This window comes from Neophocaena asiaeorientalis, unplaced genomic scaffold (assembly GCF_003031525.2).
Source record: "Neophocaena asiaeorientalis asiaeorientalis breed wild unplaced genomic scaffold, Neophocaena_asiaeorientalis_V1.1 scaffold242, whole genome shotgun sequence".
Classification (NCBI taxonomy): Eukaryota; Metazoa; Chordata; class Mammalia; order Artiodactyla; family Phocoenidae; genus Neophocaena; species Neophocaena asiaeorientalis.
This window is the reverse complement of record NW_020172451.1, coordinates 8,272,359-8,296,549: the sequence shown is the minus strand read 5'-3', so window position 1 is coordinate 8,296,549 and position 24,191 is coordinate 8,272,359. Positions and strand designations below refer to the sequence as shown.

Here is a 24,191-nt window from a genome sequence, read left to right as displayed (position 1 = left end):
AAAAAAAAAAAAAAAAAAAATTGACTGGATTTGTATGATTACCATTAAATACATTACTGTGCAAAATAGCTACTTCTGAGCCAAGAAGATGACCAACTTGTGATACCAAGGTTCCATATTAAAAAATAGAGAAGATGGGAATTCCCTGGTTGGCCTAATGTTTAGAATTCCGAGCTTTCACTGCCATGGCCCAGGTTCCATCCCTGATCGGGGAACTGAGATCTCACCAGGCACATGCCACAGCCAAAAAATAAAAAAGCAAGATTTAACAGTAAATAATGAATAAAAATGATCTAAAAAGGGTCTTATTTTTTTTAAAAAGGTATTTTTTGATAAACTTATGTTGACTTATCTTTGTTATTATTTGTATCAGATATATCCAAGTGTTTGGTATGGCTTTGGAGATACTTGATAATGAAAACCTAAAACGTTTGGTGGGAGTGGGATGGACTCTTTCTCCTAGGAATAGGAAAGTAGGGCTTGATTTTACAAAAACCAAAAAAGGTAAATTCTTTGTAATACCTCTTACCAGAAAGAGAGGTTGAAATTTAAAACGACCCATACAGAGCAGTTTGGAGCCCTACAAAACATAGGTTCTGGCAGGGACTTTAGCTGTCAGAAACCCCACCATCCAAGGGCCATCCATGAATAATTAACATCTAATAACAAGGTCATTACTTTGATAGTAAAGTGTGAGAATGATCTCAGTGGAATAGTCTTAGCAAAATAAATGTTTCCTATTTTCCTGGGAAGAATAAGTAGCTAAGCTCCAGACTACCAGGATCTCAGAAAAGTTAGAACTGAGCCATTTCACCTCAGAATGACAAGTTTGATTAGTAAGACAGGAGAGGCAGAGATATTAGAGTTTCTAGAACTAAAGGTCTTTTCATGTTTAAGCAGTCCTTTGGGAGATTTAAAATTCATGGTGGATCTTTGGTTTTCTTTTATGAGATATACGGAGATTTTAATTGCCATTTCTATTTCTACTTTATATTCATAATCATTTTTATTTTCAATATTTTTAAGTTCATTAATTCCCCTGAAGCAGTCCCTTAATCTATTTTGAATCATTAAGCCATCAAAATATCTTTGGTGCTCTAGAACTTAAGGACAAAATTCTTCTTTAAAATTGCCTTAATCCCCATGATTCCAGGGATAAGATGATGGTGGTGACCTCAGCTCAGAGCGCACAGACTTGGTATAAGCAGTGGTGTAGCTGTCTTCACTGACGGTGTTCAGTGGGACGTTTGTTTTCAAGTGTATGAAATTGGTGGGTCATGGATGTTTACAAATGATGTGCTCATCCTACAGACCAGGGCTTGATTGAGTTTCTGGGAATACAAAGAGGGAAATATTAAGCTGGTGGTGGAAAGACAGGATGGAAAAAAACTGTAATATGATTTGATGATGGATCCTATCAAAGAGTTTTCAAGTGTTTTGAGAATGTAGAGGTGGGCTCAGTGAATCTGAATGTGCAATGAGGAAGGTTTGGGAGAAGACTTCGTTGATGAGTTTGACCTCTGAGCTGGGCCTTGAAGAGGCCAAGTGAAGATGGTATAGACAACTACATCGGGCAGCGTCAAGTATCGAATACGATTTCTTTGCTTCTCTGCTAGAAACAAGTCAGAAAGGAAAGGCCATCATATACAGCCCAGCTTTTTATAGCTCTTTGATTGGAGCAGTCTAGAACTGCTTCAATGAGTTGATCCTCCAGAAATCAGGGAGCTAAGCTTGTTTTTTGACTAGACTGATAGTCATACATTTGAATGAGAAGTTACAGGTGAGTAATGTTTTGTTTTGGTAGCCCTGGAATGATTTTTCACTTTTTCCCTTTCTTCCTTTTTTATCTCACTCTGTGGTTGATTCACATTTCCTTGTCTAGTAAAGAAGGGACCAAGCAGACTCAGGACAGGGAAGGGTGTTCGGATCTGGAGTAGGGTCCTCAGGGAGCTAGGCTCACAGTTGGGTGGCACTGATTTTATGATTGAATCAACCAATTCAGAGAAGTCATATCATAGTATTGTTTTACAACTGATATTATTATATAAAATGCAAGCCTGCATTTTTACTCAGTTGCTTTTTAAGGTGCGTCTCAGGTTATATAGTTGGAGAATAAATTCGGTAAACCCAATCTTAAAAAAGAAAGTAGTTAAGTAAATGTTATACTGCCTGTACCTTTCAACAACAACAACAACAAAGTAGTGTTTTTTTGTAACATTTGACTGAGTTTAATGCTTTTGGTTTATAGAATGCATCAGACCGCAGGGGTGGTGATGATATGCCCATGATTGGATTTGAATACTTTTCTGAGCATTCTGAGATCAGGAACTTTTTTCAGTTGTAAAATTCTGTGATTCCATGGAACACGGGATATGATTCTTCTGAGGGAGAGAAAACCTGAACTGTTTCTTATTTGTGTTTTCTTATGTTAACAAAAAGCCTCACCGTCGCTGTTCCGTTGACAGGGTGGCAATCATGGTTTGTTTGGAAATAGCACAGCACAATCGAGAGGCGTGCACACCCCCGTGCAGCCGCTGAATTCTTCTCCTAATCTCCGGGCGCAAGTGCCTCCCCAGTTCATTTCCCCCCAGGTAAGCAGTTCATGGATCCACAATTCATAAGGAAAAGTCCAAGTGGTTACTAGTTGTCAACTGACTGGTTTTGTGGGCATAAAAGGAATAACAGTTACCCATCTAAAATGGGAAAAATCCGGATGCCAGGGATCAAGATCTTTAGAACAAGATGGCAAATCTCATTTGTTTTTTTTATTGTATCGTGCATACAAAGTAGATGTTTTTACATGAAAGGCATTATGATTATATTCCTTTTAGATCTCCTGTATATTTTCCCAATGCTATATTGATTTTTAAACTGTGTATAATTAAAACTACTGTGTTAATTCCGATGTGTCAACATTCAGAAGTTGGTTGCCCTCAAGGCTTCACAGGGTAATTGCCAGGTTCTGGGTTATTCTGAAAAGTTTTGAGGAGATACACACTAAAACACTGACTGGGTGTTCTAGGGGGGGTTCAAGAACTAATGAAGCGGCAGAGACTTATTCACAGAGCAACTTTGTGTAGGACACGGTCTTTTGGGAACCATGGGAACCCTTTAGGACCCTCTATTAGCAGGAGATTGGACGGGTTGTTTGGGGGTATAGGTGAGAGATTTGTGCCAGTCTACCACATACTGCCTCTCATACACCTTTGTGGGAAACAGGTCTGAGGAGCAAAGTAAAAGCTGATAAGCCCAAGTAAAGATTCAGTGTGTGAATCAAGATCAAGAGCTTTGAGTCTGTCCCGTCGTATAAGAGGGGGTGGGGTACTTATTAGATCCAGCCAACAGGTTGTGAAGGGTCAGGTTTTGTTGTTTGTTTTTTGATACATCTTGTAAGACAGAAGCTTAAAATGTTTATTTGAAACCATAATCTGTAGATTTCAAATCCTGCTTTGGACGTTGAGTCTGTCCATCTTGGTAGAGGAAGGAATGTTGATCATGCCCCCGCCCCCATCTTCACGGTCCTGTCTGGAGTCCTCTTAGGTCTCTCTTCTTCTCCTTCCCTTTCTCTGAGTGTCACTCATCCTTCAAGTCCCAGGTAGACAGAGCTGTTCCTGACTTCCCCAGCCCTTTACAGTGGCAGTGTCTTGCCTTTTGGAGCACTTGCCAACATGCCTTGCCATCAGGCCAACAGCCATCCATGGTTATCGAACGTCTGCAGTGTTCCAGGTTGTGTGTTGGCCGTGCATGGTTGAAGAAAGCACTGCCTCTCCCATCGCTGCCTCCTGGAGTTGTGGCGGTGATGGCAGAGTAGTCGGTAGATAACGTGCTGCATGGAAAAGCTTAACAGAGTTTGGGGAGCAGGGTGGGACCTCACACTAGCAGTGACATTTAAGCTGGGCCTTGAAGAACGAGTCAGAGTTCGCTGGGCACAGCCAGATGAAAGGTGCCTTCCAGGAGGCAGAAGCAGCTTGTGCAGGGGTCAGTAATATCTGGAAGGACACGGCACGTTTGGGGAAATGCGGTTAGTGTGAGTAGTTAGTTTGAGCTTGTGGAAGTGTAGGTATGCTGTCTAGAATGGAATAGGAAGAAGCTAGTCAGGAAGTTTGGGACCAAATTTGGAACGGTTTTGTTTGCCTTGCTAAGTAGTTTGGACTTTGTCCTTTGGTCACCACGGTTTGTAACATTATCTTGGCCACTGCTTAAAAACACAGTTTCTGGGTCTTCCTCAATCTACTGAGACACAGAGTCTTGGGTGTTGGGGCCTCACCACCCCCAGGGGATTTTTACATGCTCCCTAGAGTCTGGCTGCTCCTACTAAAGATAATATAGTGTTAGGCAAGATTTCTCAACTGAGTGGCAGTATAGGAAAATTTAAGTTTTGGAAAAATAACACCATGATATACACGACATGTTTGAATGACAGAATCACTAGAGCAAAGGAGATCAGCTATGAAGCTAGTGCAGGAGTCCAGATAAGATAGTAGCAGTCAGGGGGACTTCCCTGGTGGCTCAGTGGTTAAGACTCCATACTTCCAATGCAGGGGGCTCAGGTTCGATCCCTGGTCAGGGGACTAGATCCCACATGCATACTGCAACTGAGAGTTCGCATGCCACAACTAAGGAGCCCACAAGCCACAACTAAGACCTGTCACAAATAGACGAATGAATGAATGAAACACAGCATTAAATTAAAAAAAGATAGTGGCAGTGGGAATTAAGACCTCCTTGTGAAGGTCACTGGTGATCTTTGTGTTGTGGAATACAGTGATCTGTTCCCCAGTTTTTACTCATGTATCAGCATTTGACACAGTGGATCACTCCCTCCTTTTTGAAATAATACATTTGGCTTTCAGACACCTTCTATATTGGTTCTCCACCTGCCTTTCCTTGTCTTTCTGCTTTACAAGTTCTTCCTCACTTCCCCAGTGTTTAAACATCAGAGTACCCCAGCCTCAATAACTGAACCTCTTCTTACCACTTACATCCACTTTTAGGTGATCTCACCCAGTGGAATGACTTTAAAATACTGACAGTTCCAAAACTGTGACTTCACCCCAGATCTCTCTTCTGAACCCCAAAGACTTCTGGCCATCTTTAGTAGGATGCCTTATAGGCATCTGAAGTGAACACGCCCAAAACAGAACTTCCTGCTTCATCCCACTCTCCCCTCAAAACATCCTCTTCCTCCAAGCACCTGGCAGTCTCATCCTGCAGGTGCTCAGGCCAGAGCTGGTTGTGAGTTCTCACAACGCACAACCAATCCAGCAACAAATCCTCCCTTCAGAACTTCATCCAGCGTCCAACCATTTCCTACTGTGACCGTGGTCTCCTGACTGGTCCGCCCGCTTCATCCCATACTTGCTCCCTCGAGTCTTGTTTTCTGCCCCGAGTTCACACCGATCCTCTAAAAGCACACTGTCCAGTGTAGCCAATAGCTGCATGAGCACTTGAAATGTGACTTGTGGAATGGAAGAACTGAAGTCTGGTTTCAATGAATTTAAATAGCCACACCAGATTAGCACCTACCGTATGGACAGTGCAGATGTGGGACATTTCTGTCATCACAGAAAGTTAAGGTAAATCATGTTACTGCTTTACCGGGACCCCTCTTCTGGCTCCCTCTCTCACTGAGAATACAAAGCCAGCTCTTCACTGTGGTCTTTGGGGCTCTTGGTGACCTCCCTGCCCCCCCACACTTGCAGCTCTCCTGTTCGTCCAGACCTCTCCAGCCAGCTGGCCCCAGTGCACGGAACATACTCCCAGAATGCTCTTCTCCCAGATTGGCACATGGGTCCATCTTTATTTCCTTCAGAGCTCTGCTTCAGTCCCACCTTATCAGGGAGGCTGTCCCAGGCTGTGTATAGTACACCACCACCACCGTTACTCACCCCCACCCCACCCCCAGGAGGGTAATAAGCTTCACAGCGGCAGGATCTGTGGCTGTTCTGTTGGTTGCTGCATCCTGAACATCGACAACTGTGCAGGGCATGTATTTTAAGTTCAGTAAGTATATGTCAAGTCACAGGAGGATGCATTTCAGAATGATCTAGAAAGTGGAATTGTTAGGAAAGCACAGTGAACTTAGTCTGAGAGACTTAGGGGCTCCAAATCTCTTTATGACCAAAGTATCTGCTCTACTTGGAAGAGAAAAGTACTTGCGTTCTCCTACATTTTTCAAATGTGTTTATTTAGCAAAACATGGTTAACATAAAAATTCTTTCTTTTAAAAAAATTATTTATTTATTTTTATTTGGCTTTGCCAGGTCTTTAGTTGCGGCATGCGGGATCTTTGTTGCATATATGAGCTTTTAGTTGCGGCATGCATGCAGGATCTATCTCCCCCACCAGGGATTGAACCCAGACCCCCTGCATTGGGAGCACGGAGTCTTAATCGCTGGACCACCAGGGAAGTCCCAGAAAAAAATTCTTCACAAAACTACCCTCCCACCCCACTGGACGCAATGACAAGAATTATTTTTATGTAATCCCCTATCCAGACTTTGTTCGTATACAGGCAGGCTTTTCACATAACTGCATTCATGGTCACAGCAGCCTGCTATTTTCATTAACATTGGGTCATGACATTTTCTGGTTACTAATATAGTCTCCAAGTTGATCATTCTTAATGAACAAAGCAAAATGTTCCATCAGGTAGACTTGATTTGGTTTCCCTTTCCCAATTATTGGATATTGTTTCTAATTTTTCACTGTCATAAGTAACGCTGTAGAGAAATCCTTTATACATAGATCTTTGCCCACATTATTTCTAAATTTAGTTGCCCAGAATGAAATTTCTGGGTCAAAGCACATGAACATTTAAAATTCTTTTTTTTTCTTTTTTAAATCCATTCCCCAGACCTTCTTTTATTTTATTTTTATAAATTTATTTATTTATTTATTGGCCGCGTTGGGTTTTTGTTGCTGCGCGTGGACTTGGACTTTCTCTAGTTGCGGTGAGCGGGGGCTACTCTTTGTTGCCGTGCATGGGCTTCTCATTGCGGTGGCTTCTCTTGTTGCGGAGCACGGACTCTAGGCGTGCAGGCTTCAGTAGTTGTGGCACACAGGATCAGTAGTTGTGGCACACAGGATCATTAGTTGTGGCTCGTGGGCTCTAGAGCACAGGCTCAGTAGTTGTGGTGCACAGGCTTAGTTGCTCCACGGCATGTGGGATCTTCCTGGACCAGGGCTCGAATCTGTGTCCCCTGCATTGGCAGGTGGATTCTTAACCACTGCACCACCAGGGAAATCCCTGAACATTTAAAATTCTTAACGAGTGACTTCCCTGGTGACACAGTGGTTGAGAATCAGCCTGCCAATGCAGGGGACACGAGTTCGAGTACTGGTCCGGGAAGATCCCACATGCAGCGGGGCAACTAAACCCGTGTGCCACCACTACTGAGCCCATGTGCCTAGAGCTCGTGCTCCGCCACAAGAGAAGCCACTGCAATGAGAAGCTCATGAACCTCAATGAAGAGTAGCCCCCACTCGCTGCAACTAGAAAAAGCCCGTGCACAGCAACAAAGACCCAACGCAGCCCAAAATAAATAAATTTATAAAATTCTTGATGAATATTACCACATTTTACATCCATTTTAACCGCTTTTTAGGGACAGTCAATAATTAATGTAAACATAGGAAGAAGATATTGAAACTCATCTTTAAGATTGTTACAAATGTTCCATACCATGGGTTTTTTCTACCTTGCCTTTTTCTTCCTGTTACTCAAATGTTCAGAAAGTAACATATTCTAGAGGTGTTTGTCTTGCTTTTATTTTTATTTATTTTTTAATAAAGAGACTTTTTTTTTTAACTTTTATTTATTTTTGGCTGCATTGGGTCTTCGTTGCTGCACGCAGGCTTTCTCTAGTTGTGGCGAGCAGGGGCTACTCTTCGTTGCGGTGCACGGGCTTCTCATTGCATTGGCTTCTCCTGTTGTGGAACACGGGCTCTAGACGCACAGGCTTCAGGAGTTGTGGTGCACAGGCTTAGTTGCTGCACAGCATGTGGATCTTCCCGGACCAGGGATCAAACCCATGTCCCCTGCATTGGCAGGAGGATTCTTATCCACTGTGCCACCAGGGAAGTCCGTCTTGCTTTTAAATTGCTGTCATTTTGCACTTGTAACGCTTCATTAAATGCCATATTCACTCCCAACTAGAGCTTCACTTTCTCCAACCCAGCTGGAGATTGAAAGGACTTTAAGCCAGAATAATTAATTCCCTGCCATGGGAATGTGCAAGCCTGCACTTTAATTACTCTGCAACCCAGGTATGAATAGTCATTTGCCAGGAGCCCAGTGAAGCATCTGTCTGGTCCTTTGTATTCACTGGAGGAGGACAGTACATGTGAATCTGAAGAAGGGAGAAGTTGAGAGTTTCCCTGGTGGCGCAGTGGTTGGGAGTCTGCCTGCCGATGCAGGGGACATGGGTTCGAGCCCTGGTCTGGGAGGCTCACACGTGCTGCGGAGCGACTGGGCCCGTGAGCCACAACTACTGAGCCTGTGCATCTGGAGCCTGTGCTCCGCAACGAGAGAGGCCAAGATAGTGAGAAGCCCGCACGCCGCGATGAAGAGTGGCCCCTGCTTGCCGCAACTGGAGAAAGCCCTCGCACAGAAACGAAGACCCAACACAGCCCAAAAAATAAATAAATAAGCCAATAAAAAAATTTTTTTTTTGAAATAAATTTTAAAAAAAAGAAGAGAGAAGTTGAGCAGTGCTAGATAGGAAGTCCTCAAAGTACAACCTTGATAGTCTTTATAACTGTCAATTTATAGAACATATGAGATGCTGACATTTAAATTAAAGAATAAAAATACCTTGTGTTAGCATTTCTTTAAGGTCTTTCTGTATCTGTCTATCTGTAAATAATATATTTCATGTTCCCTTTTTTGAACTTTATGTAATGAAATCATACAGTATGTAGCCTTCTCTGACTTTTTTACTTGATAATGCTTGTAAGATTTTCCCATGTTGATTTAGGCAGTTGTGGTTCATATTGTATTCTACTATAATGAATATACCATCCTTCATTTACCTTGTCTACCCTACTATCGATAGACATTTGGGTTGTTTCCAGATTTTTGCTATTATGAGCAGTGCTGCTGTGAATATTCCTCTATTTGTCTCCTAGGATGAATTTCTCTAGGGTACTGCTGGGTCATGGGCATGTTTTACTTTGAATGGTGGTTTCTTTAGCTAGTTTTGAGTAGTAGGAATAGTAAGGAAGGTGGTGAGATCATGGGCTCGTGGCAAGGGGTAACATACATTCTCAAGACTGAAGAGAAATGGTAATCAGGAGACGAGCTGATTTGTCCAGTAGGTCTTTTGAAACTGATAGCCACTGCAATGAGAAGCCGTGCACAGCAACGAAGACCCAATGCAGCCAAAAATAAATAAATAAATAAATAAAATTTTAAAAAATAATAAAACTGAAAGAAGGGAGGAGAAATGACAAGTTCAGACAATGGCTCTTTATTTTGGAGGCCAGTAGGGTGGGAAAGAAAATAAGCAAAAGAGGTTTCCCATGAATCATAGATGAAAGCTTTGGAAAGGAAGTCAGAAACACGCTGATCAGTACAGACAGCCTGGAGCGGCACTGTCCAGTAGAAATGTAACACAAGCCACATAATGGAATTTAAAGTTTTTAGTAGCCCCATTTAAAAGATAAAAAGAAACTGGTAAAGTTAATTTAATGATATATATTCTTTAAACCAATATATCTAAATTATTATCATTTCAACCTTTACTCAGTGTTTTTAAATTATATTAAAATTTTTACTTTCCTTTTTTTAATACCAAGTCTTTGAAATCTGGTGTGTATTTTACACTTAAAACACATCTCGGGACTTCCCTGGCAGTCCAGTGGTTGGGACTCCACGCTTCCAGTGCAGGAGGGCATGGGTTCGATCCCTGGTTGGGAAACTTAAGATCCTGCATGCCACGTGCTGCGGCCAAAAAAAACCCACATCTCCACTTAGGTTAGGCATGTTTCAGCTGCTCAGTAGCCATATGAGGCTAGTAGTTAACATACCAGATGGCACAGGCCTGCAAACAGAGTTATTGTATTCTTTTCTAGCAACTGCCACAGCAAATGACCACAAACTGGGTAGCTTAAAACAACAGGCATTTATTCTCTTACAAGTTCTGGAGGCTAGACGTCTGATAGCAAGGTGTCATCAGGGTTGGTTCCTACTGCAGGCTCCAGAGGAGAGTCTGCTCCGTGCCTCTCTCCTAGTTTCTGGTGGCTGCTGGCAGGGCTTGGTGTTCCTTGACATGTAAATGCGTCACTCCCATCACCACCTCCATATTCACGGGGCATTCTTCCCTGTGTGTCTCTGGACTTTCTCTTCTTCTAAGGACACCAGTCATTGGATTAGGGCCCACTGTAATCCATTATGTCCTCATCTGAAACTTGATTATGTCTACAAAGATCCTACTTTTGAATAAGGTCACATTTCTCAGATCACAGTTGGGCATGAATTTGGGGGGTGGGGGACACAGTTCAACCTAGTATAGTTGCTAAACCAAATGAATTTAAGATTCACACTGTGAAGGTAAGAAATACGATTTCATGAGTCACTGAGGTATGGTCTAAGACTCTGGTTTAGAATACGGTGTGATAGCGTAGGATATATCTCCACTCGTAGCCTCCTTCCCTGTCCCCGACCGCTCCCACCCCCCACCAAACAAAAAAAAGAAAAAAACCTTTTAATACAGTGAGGTTAGAACCATTATATCAGAGACAATAAGTTAAGCCACACTGGTGACCATTTGGGTGAACTCAAAGGACAGGTGAAGAAGAATTATTATTTGAGATGAGTTGTGGAAGGTGCGTCCCTCATGCTGGCCATAAAGCTCGTGCAGCGGTGAAGTGCGCAGTAATGGTGTGCCTGCTTTGAGCTCCTATCTGCTAGGGGTCTGTTAAAATAGAAAATCAAATAAGGTGGGATTTTGTTTTGTTTCGTTTTTTTAAGTCAGTTTATCTTTTTTTTTAAATTGAAGTATAGTTGATTTACAATGTTGTGTTAGTTTCGGGTGTACAGCAAAGTGGTTCGGTTATATATATCTATATATCTGTTCTTTTTCAGATTCTTTTCCATTATAGGTTATTACAAGATATTGAATATAGTTCCCCGTGCTATAAAGTAGGTCCTTGTTGTTTATCTGTTTTTTATATAGTAGCGTCAAACAAGTTTTTTAATTGGTTGGCAACACTCAGCATCTCGTAGAGAGTAGAGAGGAAGCAGCTGGGAAAACTATTACTTTAAATCAAAATACTTTCCAAAATGAGAGAATTGGTAGTTTAAATGCAAGTGCCTGAGATCTTGGAAGAGAATGAGTTGGTGAGCCAAGTATAGGAAACTTGAATTTAGATGTTTTTAGACCAGAAAGTGTCAAAAGATAGGCAGATATTCTTGAGAATGTAGCAGAGACGGTGACTCAAAAGTATTAGGAAGCTGAAGAATTTAACTTTGACTGTGATGCTAAAGAAAGGTAACATGGGAAGACCCTATGGCCTTCTGATGAAAGCATTCTGATGACTCACGTTTTATAGGGTCATTTTTAAAAGATGGAAAGTAAGGGTATGCAAGCAAGGGTGAATGTGTGAGAGTCATGCTGGGAGATTAAAACACAAAATAAGTGGAGGCTTGTAAAAAGTGTCTTAGAGCTTGGTTTGGTGCAATGTGGTGACTGGGAAAGGAATCATAGCTTTGGACTCTTCATATAATGCTGACTGATTAAGTGGAAAGAAAATTTTTACTGCTTTTGTCTTCTCTGTTAAGAATAAGGGTGTTCAACCGAAAGGGTTTAAGATGCAGTAAATCCTACAGCAGAGAAAGAATTTGTGAAAAGAATTGCAGAGCCCTGACTGTGATCTTTGAAGAATGCTTGGGGTCTTCAAGGAGGAGGGTTTAATAATGACAACCCCTCTTTCCTGCCCAAATCCTGAATTTTTAAGACAAAAAGAGGAAGGCTTCCAGGGGCCTAAACGTCCCCTTTACTACCGAGAAAGCTGATACTGGAGAATGTGAGCTTCCTAATACTGAATTCCAAACTTACTCCCTAGTAACTGGAATAGGGCAGTCCTCCCTGTGGGCTTGCTGCCACGATGTAAGGGAAAGAGGCCCAGAGTGTTATGATAAAGGTGGATGCCCCTCTGTGTGGAGCCTCAGGTCAGCAGTGGGAAAGAAGCACCCCTCCCCTACAATGAAGTAAGGAGAATGGGGGAATTTTTTTTTTTTTCTAATTTTGAAAGAACAAGGAAAGTGGCTTAAAGACTGATGAACTTGGTGCCAATTCCAAGTAAGATTCTAGACAAGATTATCAAAAACATGGTTTCTGAGCACCTGTACTAGGAATCGAGAATCGTAGTTTGCTAACATATTTGAACTTAACTCGTTTTCTTCACTGATTGGTAAAAGAATTTTGGATTATAGGAACGATAAAGTTGTTGTATCTCTATTTTGACAAGTCATTAGACAAGCTGTCTAAAACAGTTGTGTTGATTAGAAATGATTGGCTGTTCCTGGACTTAGACCAGTTTCAGGTTGGAAGGACGTTTTTAGTGGCACGTGACTAAATTTATCTTCAGCTCTGTCAAGTTCAACATTCCTGTCAGTCACCAGATGGGGAAACTCAAACTGGGAATAAGTAAAATAATAGGTAGAAAATAACTTGGTGGGGTGACTATTAGTAAGTTAAAATATGAGAGGTTCATTCATCTAATAGGTGTTTATCGACCATCTGCTATGTGCCATGCATATAAAGATAAATGTAAAGTCCTAAGGATCAAAACATAAATTAATAAAATTTTTAAACCCAGCTGCTTAAAAATTACATGGGGAAGTAAAACGCCCCATGTAATTTTAATCTGATGCCCCATCTACAATTTTAATATTGTAGATTTTAATTGACAGTAGGCTTAATGTGTGAGTTAGGAGCTATGATATGATCATCAGAGAAGTTGAGATTGTAGGAACTGTTAAAAGCATGGCTTTTAGAAGAATAGTTAGTGATGGCCAGGTCTACCCAGTATTAGACAACGTTAGGAAATGGCTTTTCTGTCCTGGGCTCTGCGTTGAGAAATTGAATGAGATACAGGTGAGAGAACTGATCATATGTAGCCTGGAGATGAGATGCAGGGGAGCTGTAATCATTGTCTGGACATCTGAAGAACCATCCTGTGAAGTAACATGAACATGTACGGAGTGCATTTCTAAGCATTTGACATGGACTAACTCGTAAAATCCTCAAACACCCGTTTTGGAGATAAGGAAAGTGAGGCTTAGAAAGGTTAAGTAAGTCACTTGCTCTGAGTCCTATACCTGAGAAAAGGCAGGTCCACACGGTCTGCCTCTAGAACTAGGCTTCTGACCACAGTGCTATTTACCACTCATGGAAGAGGGAGCAAGTTTGTTCTCCATGGCACTCACTGATTCAGTGGGTTCCGTGGATGTTTTTATAGCACATTTCCAGTAATAACTTCTCAGACAAAAGTTATATTATCATTAATTTTTTTCTTGATATTTTCTAGATTGTAAAATTCACAATTTTTAGTGTAGAAAAATTTGGAAGTCTAAAAAGAATTAAAAAGCTCCTGTAATTTCACCACTCAAAGACAACCATTGTTAACACTTTGGTGTATTTCTCCCAATCGTTCAATATTTTTCATAAATATTTTTCAAGGAAAAAATTGGCAGTGCTTGCTTCAGCTCTAATAAAATTCATTTCACGGAAAAATAAAAATTTTATTTTGATAAATTCTGAAAGTTCCTTCTTTTGGCTAGGTTTCTGCCTCAATGCTCAAGCAGTTTCCCAACAGTGGCCTGAATCCAGGTCTTTTCAACGTGGGGCCCCAGTTATCTCCTCAACAAATTGCCATGCTGAGCCAGCTTCCACAAATTCCCCAGTTTCAGTTGGTAAGTAGCAGATTTTCCTCCTATAGCTAAAAAGGTTACTTGCTTTTTTTTCTTTTTCTTTTTTTTTTCCCTTTAGCTTTTATTTGCTTCATTTCATGCAAACTGTTGAGTGTGTGCTTAAGGGTTGATATATCAGCTCAACTGCAGGTAAATGTGACCCGTAGACCGGGAACTCGGTGGTGCTTCCTTCACGGGCACTTGATTCATTCACCGTTTTCCCAGTAAGTCTGTCTCAGGAAACTTGCGTCCTTTCTCTCTCCCCTGCTTTGTAGGCATGTCAGCTGCTCCTGCAGCAGCAGCAACAGCAGCAGTTGTTACAGAACCAGAGGAAGCTTTCTCAAGCCGTGCGCCAGCAGCAGGAGCAGCAGGTACGTGGCACTGGAAGGGTCCCCCTGGTGCTCCACGGGAGGAATGCGTCTCTGCTTAACCTCTTCGATGGCAAACATGACTCAAATGCCGCCTTTCCCCGTGAGGTTCAGGGTGTTGGCTTCTCACGTGTCCGTTTTCCCTTGCGCCTGCTCGCCTCCAGCTGGCTCGAATGGTGAGCGCCCTGCAGCAGCAGCAGCAGCAGCAGCAGAGGCAGCCCAGCATGAAACATTCGCCGTCTCATCCCGTTGGGCCCAAGCCGCACCTGGACAACATGGTCCCCAACGCTCTAAATGTGGGGCTCCCAGACCTTCAAACCAAAGGGCCAATACCTGGATATGGTTCTGGTAAGCTGTGAAGTAATGAAAACTGCCTGTTGAAAAATACCTGCCAGTCATGTTCTCAGCCTGGGGGTTGGACCTACATTACGCTGTTTTCACAACAGTTGTGCAGGGTAGGTGAATATTTGTATCCCTCTCTTTCAGGTGAGATATCTGAGTTATTGATATCCTAGAGTCTCAGTGGTTTCCTGAAGCTCACCACACAGTAAATAACAGAGACAGGCCTCCACCTTCTCTGGGTCCAAAGCAGTCTTTTATTACTTGTGAGTGGCAATCGGCTCTCCTACCACCAGGACTTTTTTCAAGCCAGTTAAATGTTTGTACCTGCTGTGACTGCTACACAACGTCTGAGGTTATAATCTAATAAATTATGTACAAGTTGAGGCGTTTAGCTCTCCAGCTAAAATTACCTTCTCTTGAAAAAATGGGGAACTGATATTAAAATTATAAGGCAAACTGATAAAATTCTTCTGATATTAGTATCTCATCTGATTTAAATAGAATTAGCACAAGTAAAGTTATACCTTTGACATTCATCAAGAATTTGTTGGCAGGCAAATCGTAGCTCTTTCAGAACTGGGGAACATGTTGTAAGCAGAGTCCAATCAGTGAGGCAGCAGTGATTTAAAAATAAAATTAAAAAGGTACCACACCCCACAGCATTTTTCTTCTCAGACTGACAACATTTAGATTTTCTTTCAGTAGAGACCATACTGTTCTCTGCAAACTCAAAAACAAGAGTTTGGGGAGACTTGAAATCCATACTCCCAGGTGACAAAGTGACCCTGGACAAATGGCCCTACTCTCTGTGCTCTGTGAGGTGCCCACTGCCCCCTGGGGAGGCCACATCCAGAGAAGAGCAGAGAGTTCAAGGACTCCTTGATCCTGGATAGTTGTAAGGGAATTAACTTACAGATCCTCAAGTTCTACCAACTGTACTTAAAAATGATTGCCTGAGAACTGACTTTTAAATTCAAAATAAACTTCCTTCCATGTGACATAAAAGAAGGGCAGATTCTCCACCATCCCATATCCTATTAGAGCATGCTTCTCTGAGGTTGCAGGCAAGGAGGAAGCCTCCCTTGATGACTAATGATGGTGCCATTACCCCTGGGTTTCCAGTCTTCACCTTCTGAATCGTGTCTTCTGTTACAGATGAAGCTTGACATAAGAGCCTGGGTGTGTTGGTGTGTGTTCAGTTGTTCTGAATTTAGACACTGTACATGCTAGTGAAGTGGGGCAACTGTGCTTCTTTTATATCCACTTTAGTCAAAGTGTGCGTAGTTCTTGAAAAGGAATCCAGTCGTATAAAGCAAAGAGAGCATCTGGAGGCCACAAGTGGCTTTTCCACTTGTTTTAAGAACACAGTTCTTTTCAGGCCTTCCCAGTACTCGTCCTGAGGGTATGTCTTAGTTGAAAAGAAAAGCACCTTTAAACAGCTTGAGCAGTATAGTTTAGTGAGACTGACTCTTTGAAACAGACGTTTTCACAGCGAACCAGGTAAAGCCTGTGGATAAACTTTTATGTGATTTCCTTTAGACTGGGTATGCACTGGTCAATTAGTTGTTAAAAATCTAAAATCATGATGTATTTATTTCAATGACAGTCTTTATAACATCTTTACTATCTGTTGCCCCCTATTAAAAAGTAAAATTCTGTGTTGGCTACAAATCTGTTAATTTTTAGCAGTGTATACCTCTCTTATTTATTAAATATATAGAAAATTTTTATCATGCTGTCTTATTAGATTAATCGTGTTGTTCGTGATTATTATTAACTATTCCTAATGACTGAAGGATCAGAGTTCAGTATATATACATATGTACATTTACTGAAGAAATTTCATGGGTTGTTTTTTTTAAAATCATATTCCTGTTTCATAAGTAACTTAAAAAGTTAGTTCTGCATTATAATCCAAATTAAGTAAGGAGGAAGAGCATATTGACTTATTTATATCTGCTCACTTATTAAACAATGGATAAATTAATTTTATTAGGTCTTTATATTAATTGTGATCTGACCACTTATAATCTGCCTTACCAGATGCATTTTGCAGTTTATTTCACAGTTACAATTCTCCTTAATTCATATTACCCACATTTCTTGGAATTGAAGAATTGGGACTGAAAGCAAGTCTGATTTGGCTGGCTATTTTGAATAAATTGAATCTATAGCTGTAAGATTTTGATGAAAATATAGTTAAAGCATTTACACAGGTTAAAATTTTTTCAAAAAAGATTATATGGCAAAGCTGTAATAAAATGAATGAATATACATGAGTATAAATGGTGCTGAGTATAGCAAACTAAAAAAAAAAATACCTGTAGGTTAAAGACTAGCAAGAATAATTAAGTTTCTTAATAAATATTGATAAAGCCTCTACTGGTATATTTTCTCAGAATTAAAACGTTGAATGACTTTCATGACTGCTTAACGGGTTACCCTTAGCTATTTTTGTTTCTGTTTCTTTTTAATTTTTTTTTTTTTTGTCTGCTTTGGGTGTTCATTGTGGAGCACGGGCTTCCCTCTAGTTGCAGCGTGGAGGCTTCTCTCTAGTTGTGGCATGAGGGTTTTTTCTTCTCTAGTTGTGGCGCGTGGGCTCCAGGGCTCGTGAGCTCTGTAGTTTGCAGCACGCAGGCTCTCTAGTTGAGGTGCGCGAGCTCAGTAGTTGTGGCACGCAGGCTTAGTTGCCCCGCGGCATGTGGGATCTTAGTTCCCTAACCAGGGATCAAATCCGCATCCCCTGCATTGGAAGGCGGATTCTTTACCACTGGACCACCAGGGAAATCCCCCTAGCTGATTGTTTTTGTAAAGTAGATGGTTTCTAATTTTCTGCTTTTAGCAAAATGGAAAATATACCTAATTGAATTGTCATGTGATAATGACCTGTCTAAAAATTAGTATTTATACTAAATATATACTAAATACTAAAAGTAGTTTTAGTATTTGTTTTATTGAGCGGGTTGGGGGGAGGAAATATACCTAAAAAGGAATGTAAAATAACTGATGTAATTACAAGACTCCTCCTTTTCCCATCACCTTATTTGTGTAAGATATCTTAGTGCTTTATCAAGACTACAAAAATTTTTTAAATAGGAACAGTATGAACTAAATCTCATTCTAGTATTAAGTCATAGTCACTCACAAATATCTGAACTAAAGGAGAAGCAAAGTCACTCATCAGGAAGGGCATGTCAAATAAAATTTTATGTTTAAAATTTATCAAAATATGTAATATTTCTGTGTGGTATATCCAGTGAAAAGTAGAGTTATGAATAGTAGAGATTATTAAAATAGCAGAAGAATATATCTTTCCTGGTATTATGATGTGTCAATATCACATGAGCATGTGGACATGGATTAGAACAGTTGTATTAAAGGGGCAACTGTGGATGATTTCTTTCTTTTATAATTTATTCTTTATTATAATTATTTTTTTTAACTTCTTTATTGGAGTATAATTGCTTTACAGTGGTGTGTTAGTTTCTGCTTTATAACAAAGTGAATCAGCTATACATACACACATATCCCCATATCTCCTCCCTATCCCACCCCGCTTGAGGGTCACAAAGCACTGAGCTGATCTCCCTGTGCTATGCGGCCGCTTCCCACTAGCTAGCTATTTTACATTTGGTAGTGTATATGTGTCCATGCCACTCTCTCACTTTGTCCCAGCTTACCCTTCCCCCTCCCCGTGTCCTCAAGTCCATTCTCTACGTCTGCGTCTTTATTCCTGTCCTGCCCCTAGGTTCATCAGAAACTTTTTTTTTTTTTTTTTAGATTCCATATATATGTGTTAGCATACGGTATTTGTTTTTCTCTTTCTGACTTACTTCACTCTGTATGACGGACTCTAGGTCCCTCCACCTCACTACAAATAACTCAGTTTCGTTTCTTTTTATGGGTGAGTAATATTCCATTTTATATATGTGCCACATCTTCTTTATCCATTTATAATTATTATAAAACCCCAAGAACTTGTTTTTTAATCTGCAACCAAAGTAATAGTGGAAAATACAGAACTACGGCAGAGAGAGTGAAGCAGTGATCAATTAAGGACAAGTTAATTTGAGAGAGTTTCCTTAAGGAGGTAAGCCCTGAGACAAGTGGTAGTGATGAATAGACAACGAGTTAGAGTGTGTGGCAAAGAAAGTGATTCTGGCAAGGACAGATAAGGTAGCCAAGAGCTGGTATTTGTAAGAATGATAAGGGAGGTAAAAGGAATGTACTGGTGAAATGAGGCCCTGGAAAGGCAAGGGGCATGTCTTATCTCTGATTGTACCTTAGCTCCTAACACAGAGCCTGGCACAAATTAGGCTCTCCATAAATATTCATTGGACTGAACTAAATGACTTGTTTGATTAGAATTTCTGTCGGGGAACTGGAGAATTACTGGAGGCTACTTGATGGACTGAGGAAGTTTGGTTTGATGAAATAGCAAGGACAGTCAAGTCAGTGTTTTCCTGGGTTTGGAGGTGTGATAGCTCATGAGCAGCCCCAGAGGTCACGAGTGGAGTGCCCTCTGCCTTCTGTTAATGCAGCCTCTAGAGCACAGAATTCCTTTCATCCAGATCTGTTGAGCACATTCTATTCTAACGTCAGGCCAGTCACTATGTGACATCGAAGAAAGATACAGTTGCCTACAATCTTGCACTGATTTTCCTCTCATAGTTTTGGGTTTGTAGATTGGACCTTTCAAGGCACTTACCTCCTGTGTTTTTTGGGGGGGGTTGTTTTTTGTTTTTTTGCCCTCTTCAGTTTTTTTTCCTTACTACACTTTATTGCTTAGTTACGGTGCTGCCATATCGTGTTGGCATTTAATCCACAAGTTTCTAATGAGAAAGATGCCCACTTTACCTAAGGTTCAGGGGGAACTGCTCAAACTCTCTTCTCTCCTAAGATTTATAACTCTTACTAATTTTTTACATTTTATGTGTCACAGAAGAACTCTAAGCAGCTGAAATTAAATAACTTTAATTCATTGTGAGTTTTAAATTTTAGAGCAACTTTAAAGAAAATTAATATATAAAGGAATGGTTTCTTATCTTACTAATCCTTACATTCTTATTTTTAATCTTCACCAGAATCCCAGGTTATTTTCAAAAGCTCTTTCTCAATGATTAGAACCGAGCTTTCAGATGGCCTGGAATCCAGGCACTTTGGGCTGGTTTTCTAAGTCAAAGGTAGAGGTGTAATTTACCCAAGGACTAAACCCGCGTAGGCCACTTAAGCTGTATCAGAGAAGGCCCTTGTTCCTTTCAACCTCCCTGTCCTCCAGTCTCATTTCATTTTAGCCACATAGGACAAAAGGGAAAATATCTTAAACTCTTCTTTTTTACAAAGAAGGGTTCGGGGACTTCCCTGGTGGCGCAGTGATTAAGAATCTGCCTGCCAATGCAGGGGACACAGGTTCAAGCCCTGGTCCGGGAAGATCCCACATGCCGCGGAGCAACTAAGCCCATGCGCCACAACTACTGAGCCTGCGCTCTGGAGCCCGCGAGCCCCAACTACTGAAGCCCGCGCGCCTAGAGCCCGTGCTCCGCAACAAGAGAAGCCACCGCAATGAGGAGCCCGCGCACCGCAGCAAAGAGTAGCCATTGCCCACCGCAACTAGAGAAGGCCTGCGTGCAGCAATAAAGACCCAACGCAGCCAAAAATAAATTAATTAATTTTAAAAAAATAATAATAAAATGAAAAGAAGGGTTCAATCTGAAATATTTCCAGCTCATTCCAAGGACTTCTGCTCCCCACCCACACCCTCCAAGCAACCACTTGGACTAGTAAAGTCAGTTACAAACTGTGTGAAAGGGCAGTGTTCCGTATATTAATAGCAACATTTTAAACAGGTCAAGAAAGGTGTTAGAACTGATTTGATTTATTGTGCACTTATAAAACTATCCCTGACAAGAGAAGCACAGGGGAGCAAAATGTGACCTGGGCCCCCAGTGGGATTTGGATAGATGGAACTTGAGGGCCAATAAGACACCAGATGGTAGGAGAGTAAAGTGGGTACAGCGTGGAGTCTGGCCTGGCTGGAGCTGCACGTCCACTAGGGGAAGAACAGACCCCGCAGGCCACCGGAGCTGAGGCGTGGTGGGAACCCTGCTGACCTCCTTGGGTGTCCATGCTTGCCTGTTGTTGCCACCCTGTCTGTGGCTCATTCTCCTTTTTCTGTTTTTTATTCATTATTCTTCCCTTCCCCCTGTTTCAGTGGTTGATTTTAGTCCTCTGCTTTTTTTGAGCATCAGTTTGAAAAGTATTAAATACATTCTGACCCAAAATGGATGGTGGGCCCTGTGAGGCTACATCATCAAGCCTGTCCTGTCTGGCTTTCACCTGTCCAGCCCTGTGCAGTGGGAAAATGTTACCTGCCAAAACCCTTGCTAAAAGCCTGACACCTGGCAGCACACGGCGAAGTAAACTGAATCTCTCGCCAATTGCCTAGTCAAGCTACGGGGTCTTTGTCATTATATAAAAACTTTTTTCAAATTGATCTCCCAGATTCTATCTACCCCATTCTCACACTGTCAGGTCTCTTTGTAAAATACATGTCTAGTTATCTCTCCTCACTTGCTGAAGAATTTCATCTCCTGTCGTAGAGGGGAAAAAAAGGTCTAGACTCCTCAGCCTGATACATGAAGACCCTACACGCCACGCCACTTCATTGCTCCCCATCTCACTGCATCCATAGGCAGCCAAGCATTGGAGTCACATTGGGCTTGTCATCATTCCCTAAACACGCCTGATAGTCACCAGTCAGAGCTTTGTACTTGGTTTCCTTGACTTACTTGCCTACTCGCCTAGGTCCAGGATCAGTGTCCCTCTGCAAAGCCTTTCCTCCGCCAGAGACCCTGCCACAACTTAATAGCTGCTGTTACACCAGGTTGGGGTTTTGTTTTGTTTTGGTTTTAAATTTATTCATTTATTTATTATTTTTTTTTTTTGGCTGCGTTGGGTCTTTGTTGCAGTGCGCGGGCTTCTCGTTGCGGTGGCTTCTCTTATTGTGGAGCGTGGGCTCTAGGCGCACAGGCTTCAGTAGTTCTGGCGCACGGGCTTAGTTGCTCCGCGGCATGTGGGATCTTCCCAGGCCAGGGCTCGAACCTGTGTCTCTTGCATTGGCAGACAGATTCTTGTTTTTTTTTTGTTTTTGCGGTACGAGGGCCTCTCACTGCTGTGGCCTCTCCCATGTCCGGAGAGCACAGGCTCCGGACGCGCAGGCTCAGCGGCCATGGCTCACGGGACCAGCCGCTCTGCGGCATGCAGGCTCAGTAGTTGTGGCACACGGGCTTAGTTGCTCCACGGCATGTGGGATCTTCCTGGACCAGAGCTCGAACCTGTGTCCCCTGCATTGACAGACGGATTGTTAACCACGGCGCCGCAAGGGAAGCGCCCACCATGTTGGTTTGATGTGTAGACGTCTCCATCTCAGTTGGAGAATTGCTGGCCCCACGTTCTGTTTGACGCAGATGGATAAGTGAATGCACACATGCACTGAGATGGTCTTAATGAGATGGCAGTCATACATGTTTTCATACCTGAACAGAGTCGTCACTTTTTTAGCAAGCAGGAGCCAGGATCAGCATTTTGAATCAAAATATCTGTTTCTGAGTGAAGAAAACTTCATGTGAATTGGTCTTTAAGTGACAAATGAAGCTATTCATGGGTTCTGCCTCAGAACTCTTGGTTACTGATACTAGAAACTTATAAAAAGACGTAAAATGTGGTTCTCCATTTTAGGCTTCAGCTCTGGCGGCATGGACTACGGCATGGTTGGTGGGAAGGAGGCTGGAACAGAGTCTCGCTTTAAACAGTGGACCTCCATGATGGAGGGACTGCCCTCTGTAGCCACACAGGAAGCCAATATGCACAAAAATGGTAAGAGCAAACAAAGCTTCATGACTTGGAGCTGTTCTGACTCTCAGCAAGCCTTGATGAAGTGGCCTATAAACTTACTTTGAAGCACAGATCTTTTTTAGCTTTTTCCTAATGAGTCTCTTGATTTTTCCCCCCAGTCCTGTGATCACCTAGGAGAGGAAGATTGGGGTTGTGTGTATTTCAAATTATAAGAAACTTGAAAGTGCTAGTTCCACTAAAGGGCAGCAAAATGTCCCACCTGCAATTGGATTGAGGGCAGTAGCAGTGAACTTGAGCTCCCCTTGTTAAAACCCTAATAAATTGGCTGAGAGAACAGAATCAGTTTTTGGAGCTACGAGAGAGAGATCACAACAAATATATATCATGATGATTGTTTGAGCTCTTTGATCTCTAAAAGATGACTAATAGATCAATACATGAGGTTTGAACTTTACACAAAGCTTTCTTGTTTTTATGAATGACAGTGTCTGCAAGACAGCAGTTGAGGGCATTGTAGGCTTTGGTTTTGAATGTGGGTCAGCTCTTCCATCTCTGTAATTCTCTGTAAGAGCATCTCCATTTCCCTTTGAAATGGATAAAAGGTCTTAGGACCTTCCTTCAGCCTTGGTTTCAATGTTTGTTTCATTTGACAGTAATTTACTTGGACTCAGCTGTATCCATGAGAACCAAGTGTAAATAGGTTTTGGACTGGCTCCTGCAGGGGCTTCCTGGCAGCCTCAGCCCCATCAGTCTGGAGCCTTTCAGGGTTCCTTTATAAACCCCTCTTTCATGTGCCCATCCGGCAGGCTGGTGAAGTGGCCATGTGAAGTTCTCTGCCTGCTATCCCTAAGCATTGTCATTTGATTTCATGCTACAAAATCAAGAATGATGTATTGAAATTATCAAATCTGTTTCTGGACTGAATAATCTAAGCTCAGCATCTATAGCTTTGGACACTTAGGCTGCTGCTTCCTTAGGCTGCTGATTCATTAAGTCCCCTTGTCCCCAGAGACATGATAGGTGTATGATTATAAATGCACAGTGGCATATGAGAAGCTATCTTACAGGTAAAATACTCGCTTGCCTTTTTAGAGCTTACAGGTAATGTTTTCCCATTTCCTTAGCAATCCCCAAGGTAATTGAGCTTTTCATTTCCTACTACTTCAGTACTGTGTGCCCTTGAGTCAGATTCCTGTCAGTGGCTCCAGAAAAGCGAATGACTTCTCTTAGCATGGAGACAGTTTTGATAATACTTGTGCTAGGCCAAACCAAACAGATTATTTTAATCGATATTTACACAAATATTTTATTTTCATTTCTTTAATTTTTGACCATGTCGTGTGGAATGCAAGATCTTAGTTCCCTGACTAGGGATTGAACCCGTGCCCCCTGCAGTGGAAGCATTAAGTCTTAACCACTGGACCACCAGGGAAGTCCCTACACAAATATTTTAATACATTACCCTGGAAGTAATTTTATCTGTTCATAAACAGCATCCTAAGAGTAGATCAGGTAACACAATACAGCATGTAAAATTCATTTGAAAGATAAGTAGAATGGTATCTCACAGAGGTCAAAATTTTCATTTAAAGTAAAGTTCATTTTTTGTTAGTTTAAGGGAATTATTAAGCTTTTAATTTTTTTCCTGCCTCCCAGCATATAAAATTCATGAAGGGGGCACCAACAAAACTGAAATGCTCTCGGGACAGCAG

General features: G+C 41.7%; 1 protein-coding gene across 4 annotated transcripts in view; it reads left to right on the top strand.

Annotated features, from left to right (window-relative positions):
- The window catches only part of TNRC6B (trinucleotide repeat containing adaptor 6B), a 247,528-nt gene that overhangs the window by 212,459 nt on the left and 10,878 nt on the right, over positions 1-24,191 (top strand). For all 4 annotated transcript variants that reach the window (XM_024737541.1, XM_024737539.1, XM_024737538.1 and 1 more), the window contains 5 exons: positions 2,466-2,591; positions 13,787-13,918; positions 14,191-14,286; positions 14,448-14,631; positions 22,363-22,500. In XM_024737541.1, the coding sequence (XP_024593309.1) occupies positions 2,466-2,591; positions 13,787-13,918; positions 14,191-14,286; positions 14,448-14,631; positions 22,363-22,500 (676 nt within the window). The remainder of the gene's footprint in view (positions 1-2,465; positions 2,592-13,786; positions 13,919-14,190; positions 14,287-14,447; positions 14,632-22,362; positions 22,501-24,191) is intronic.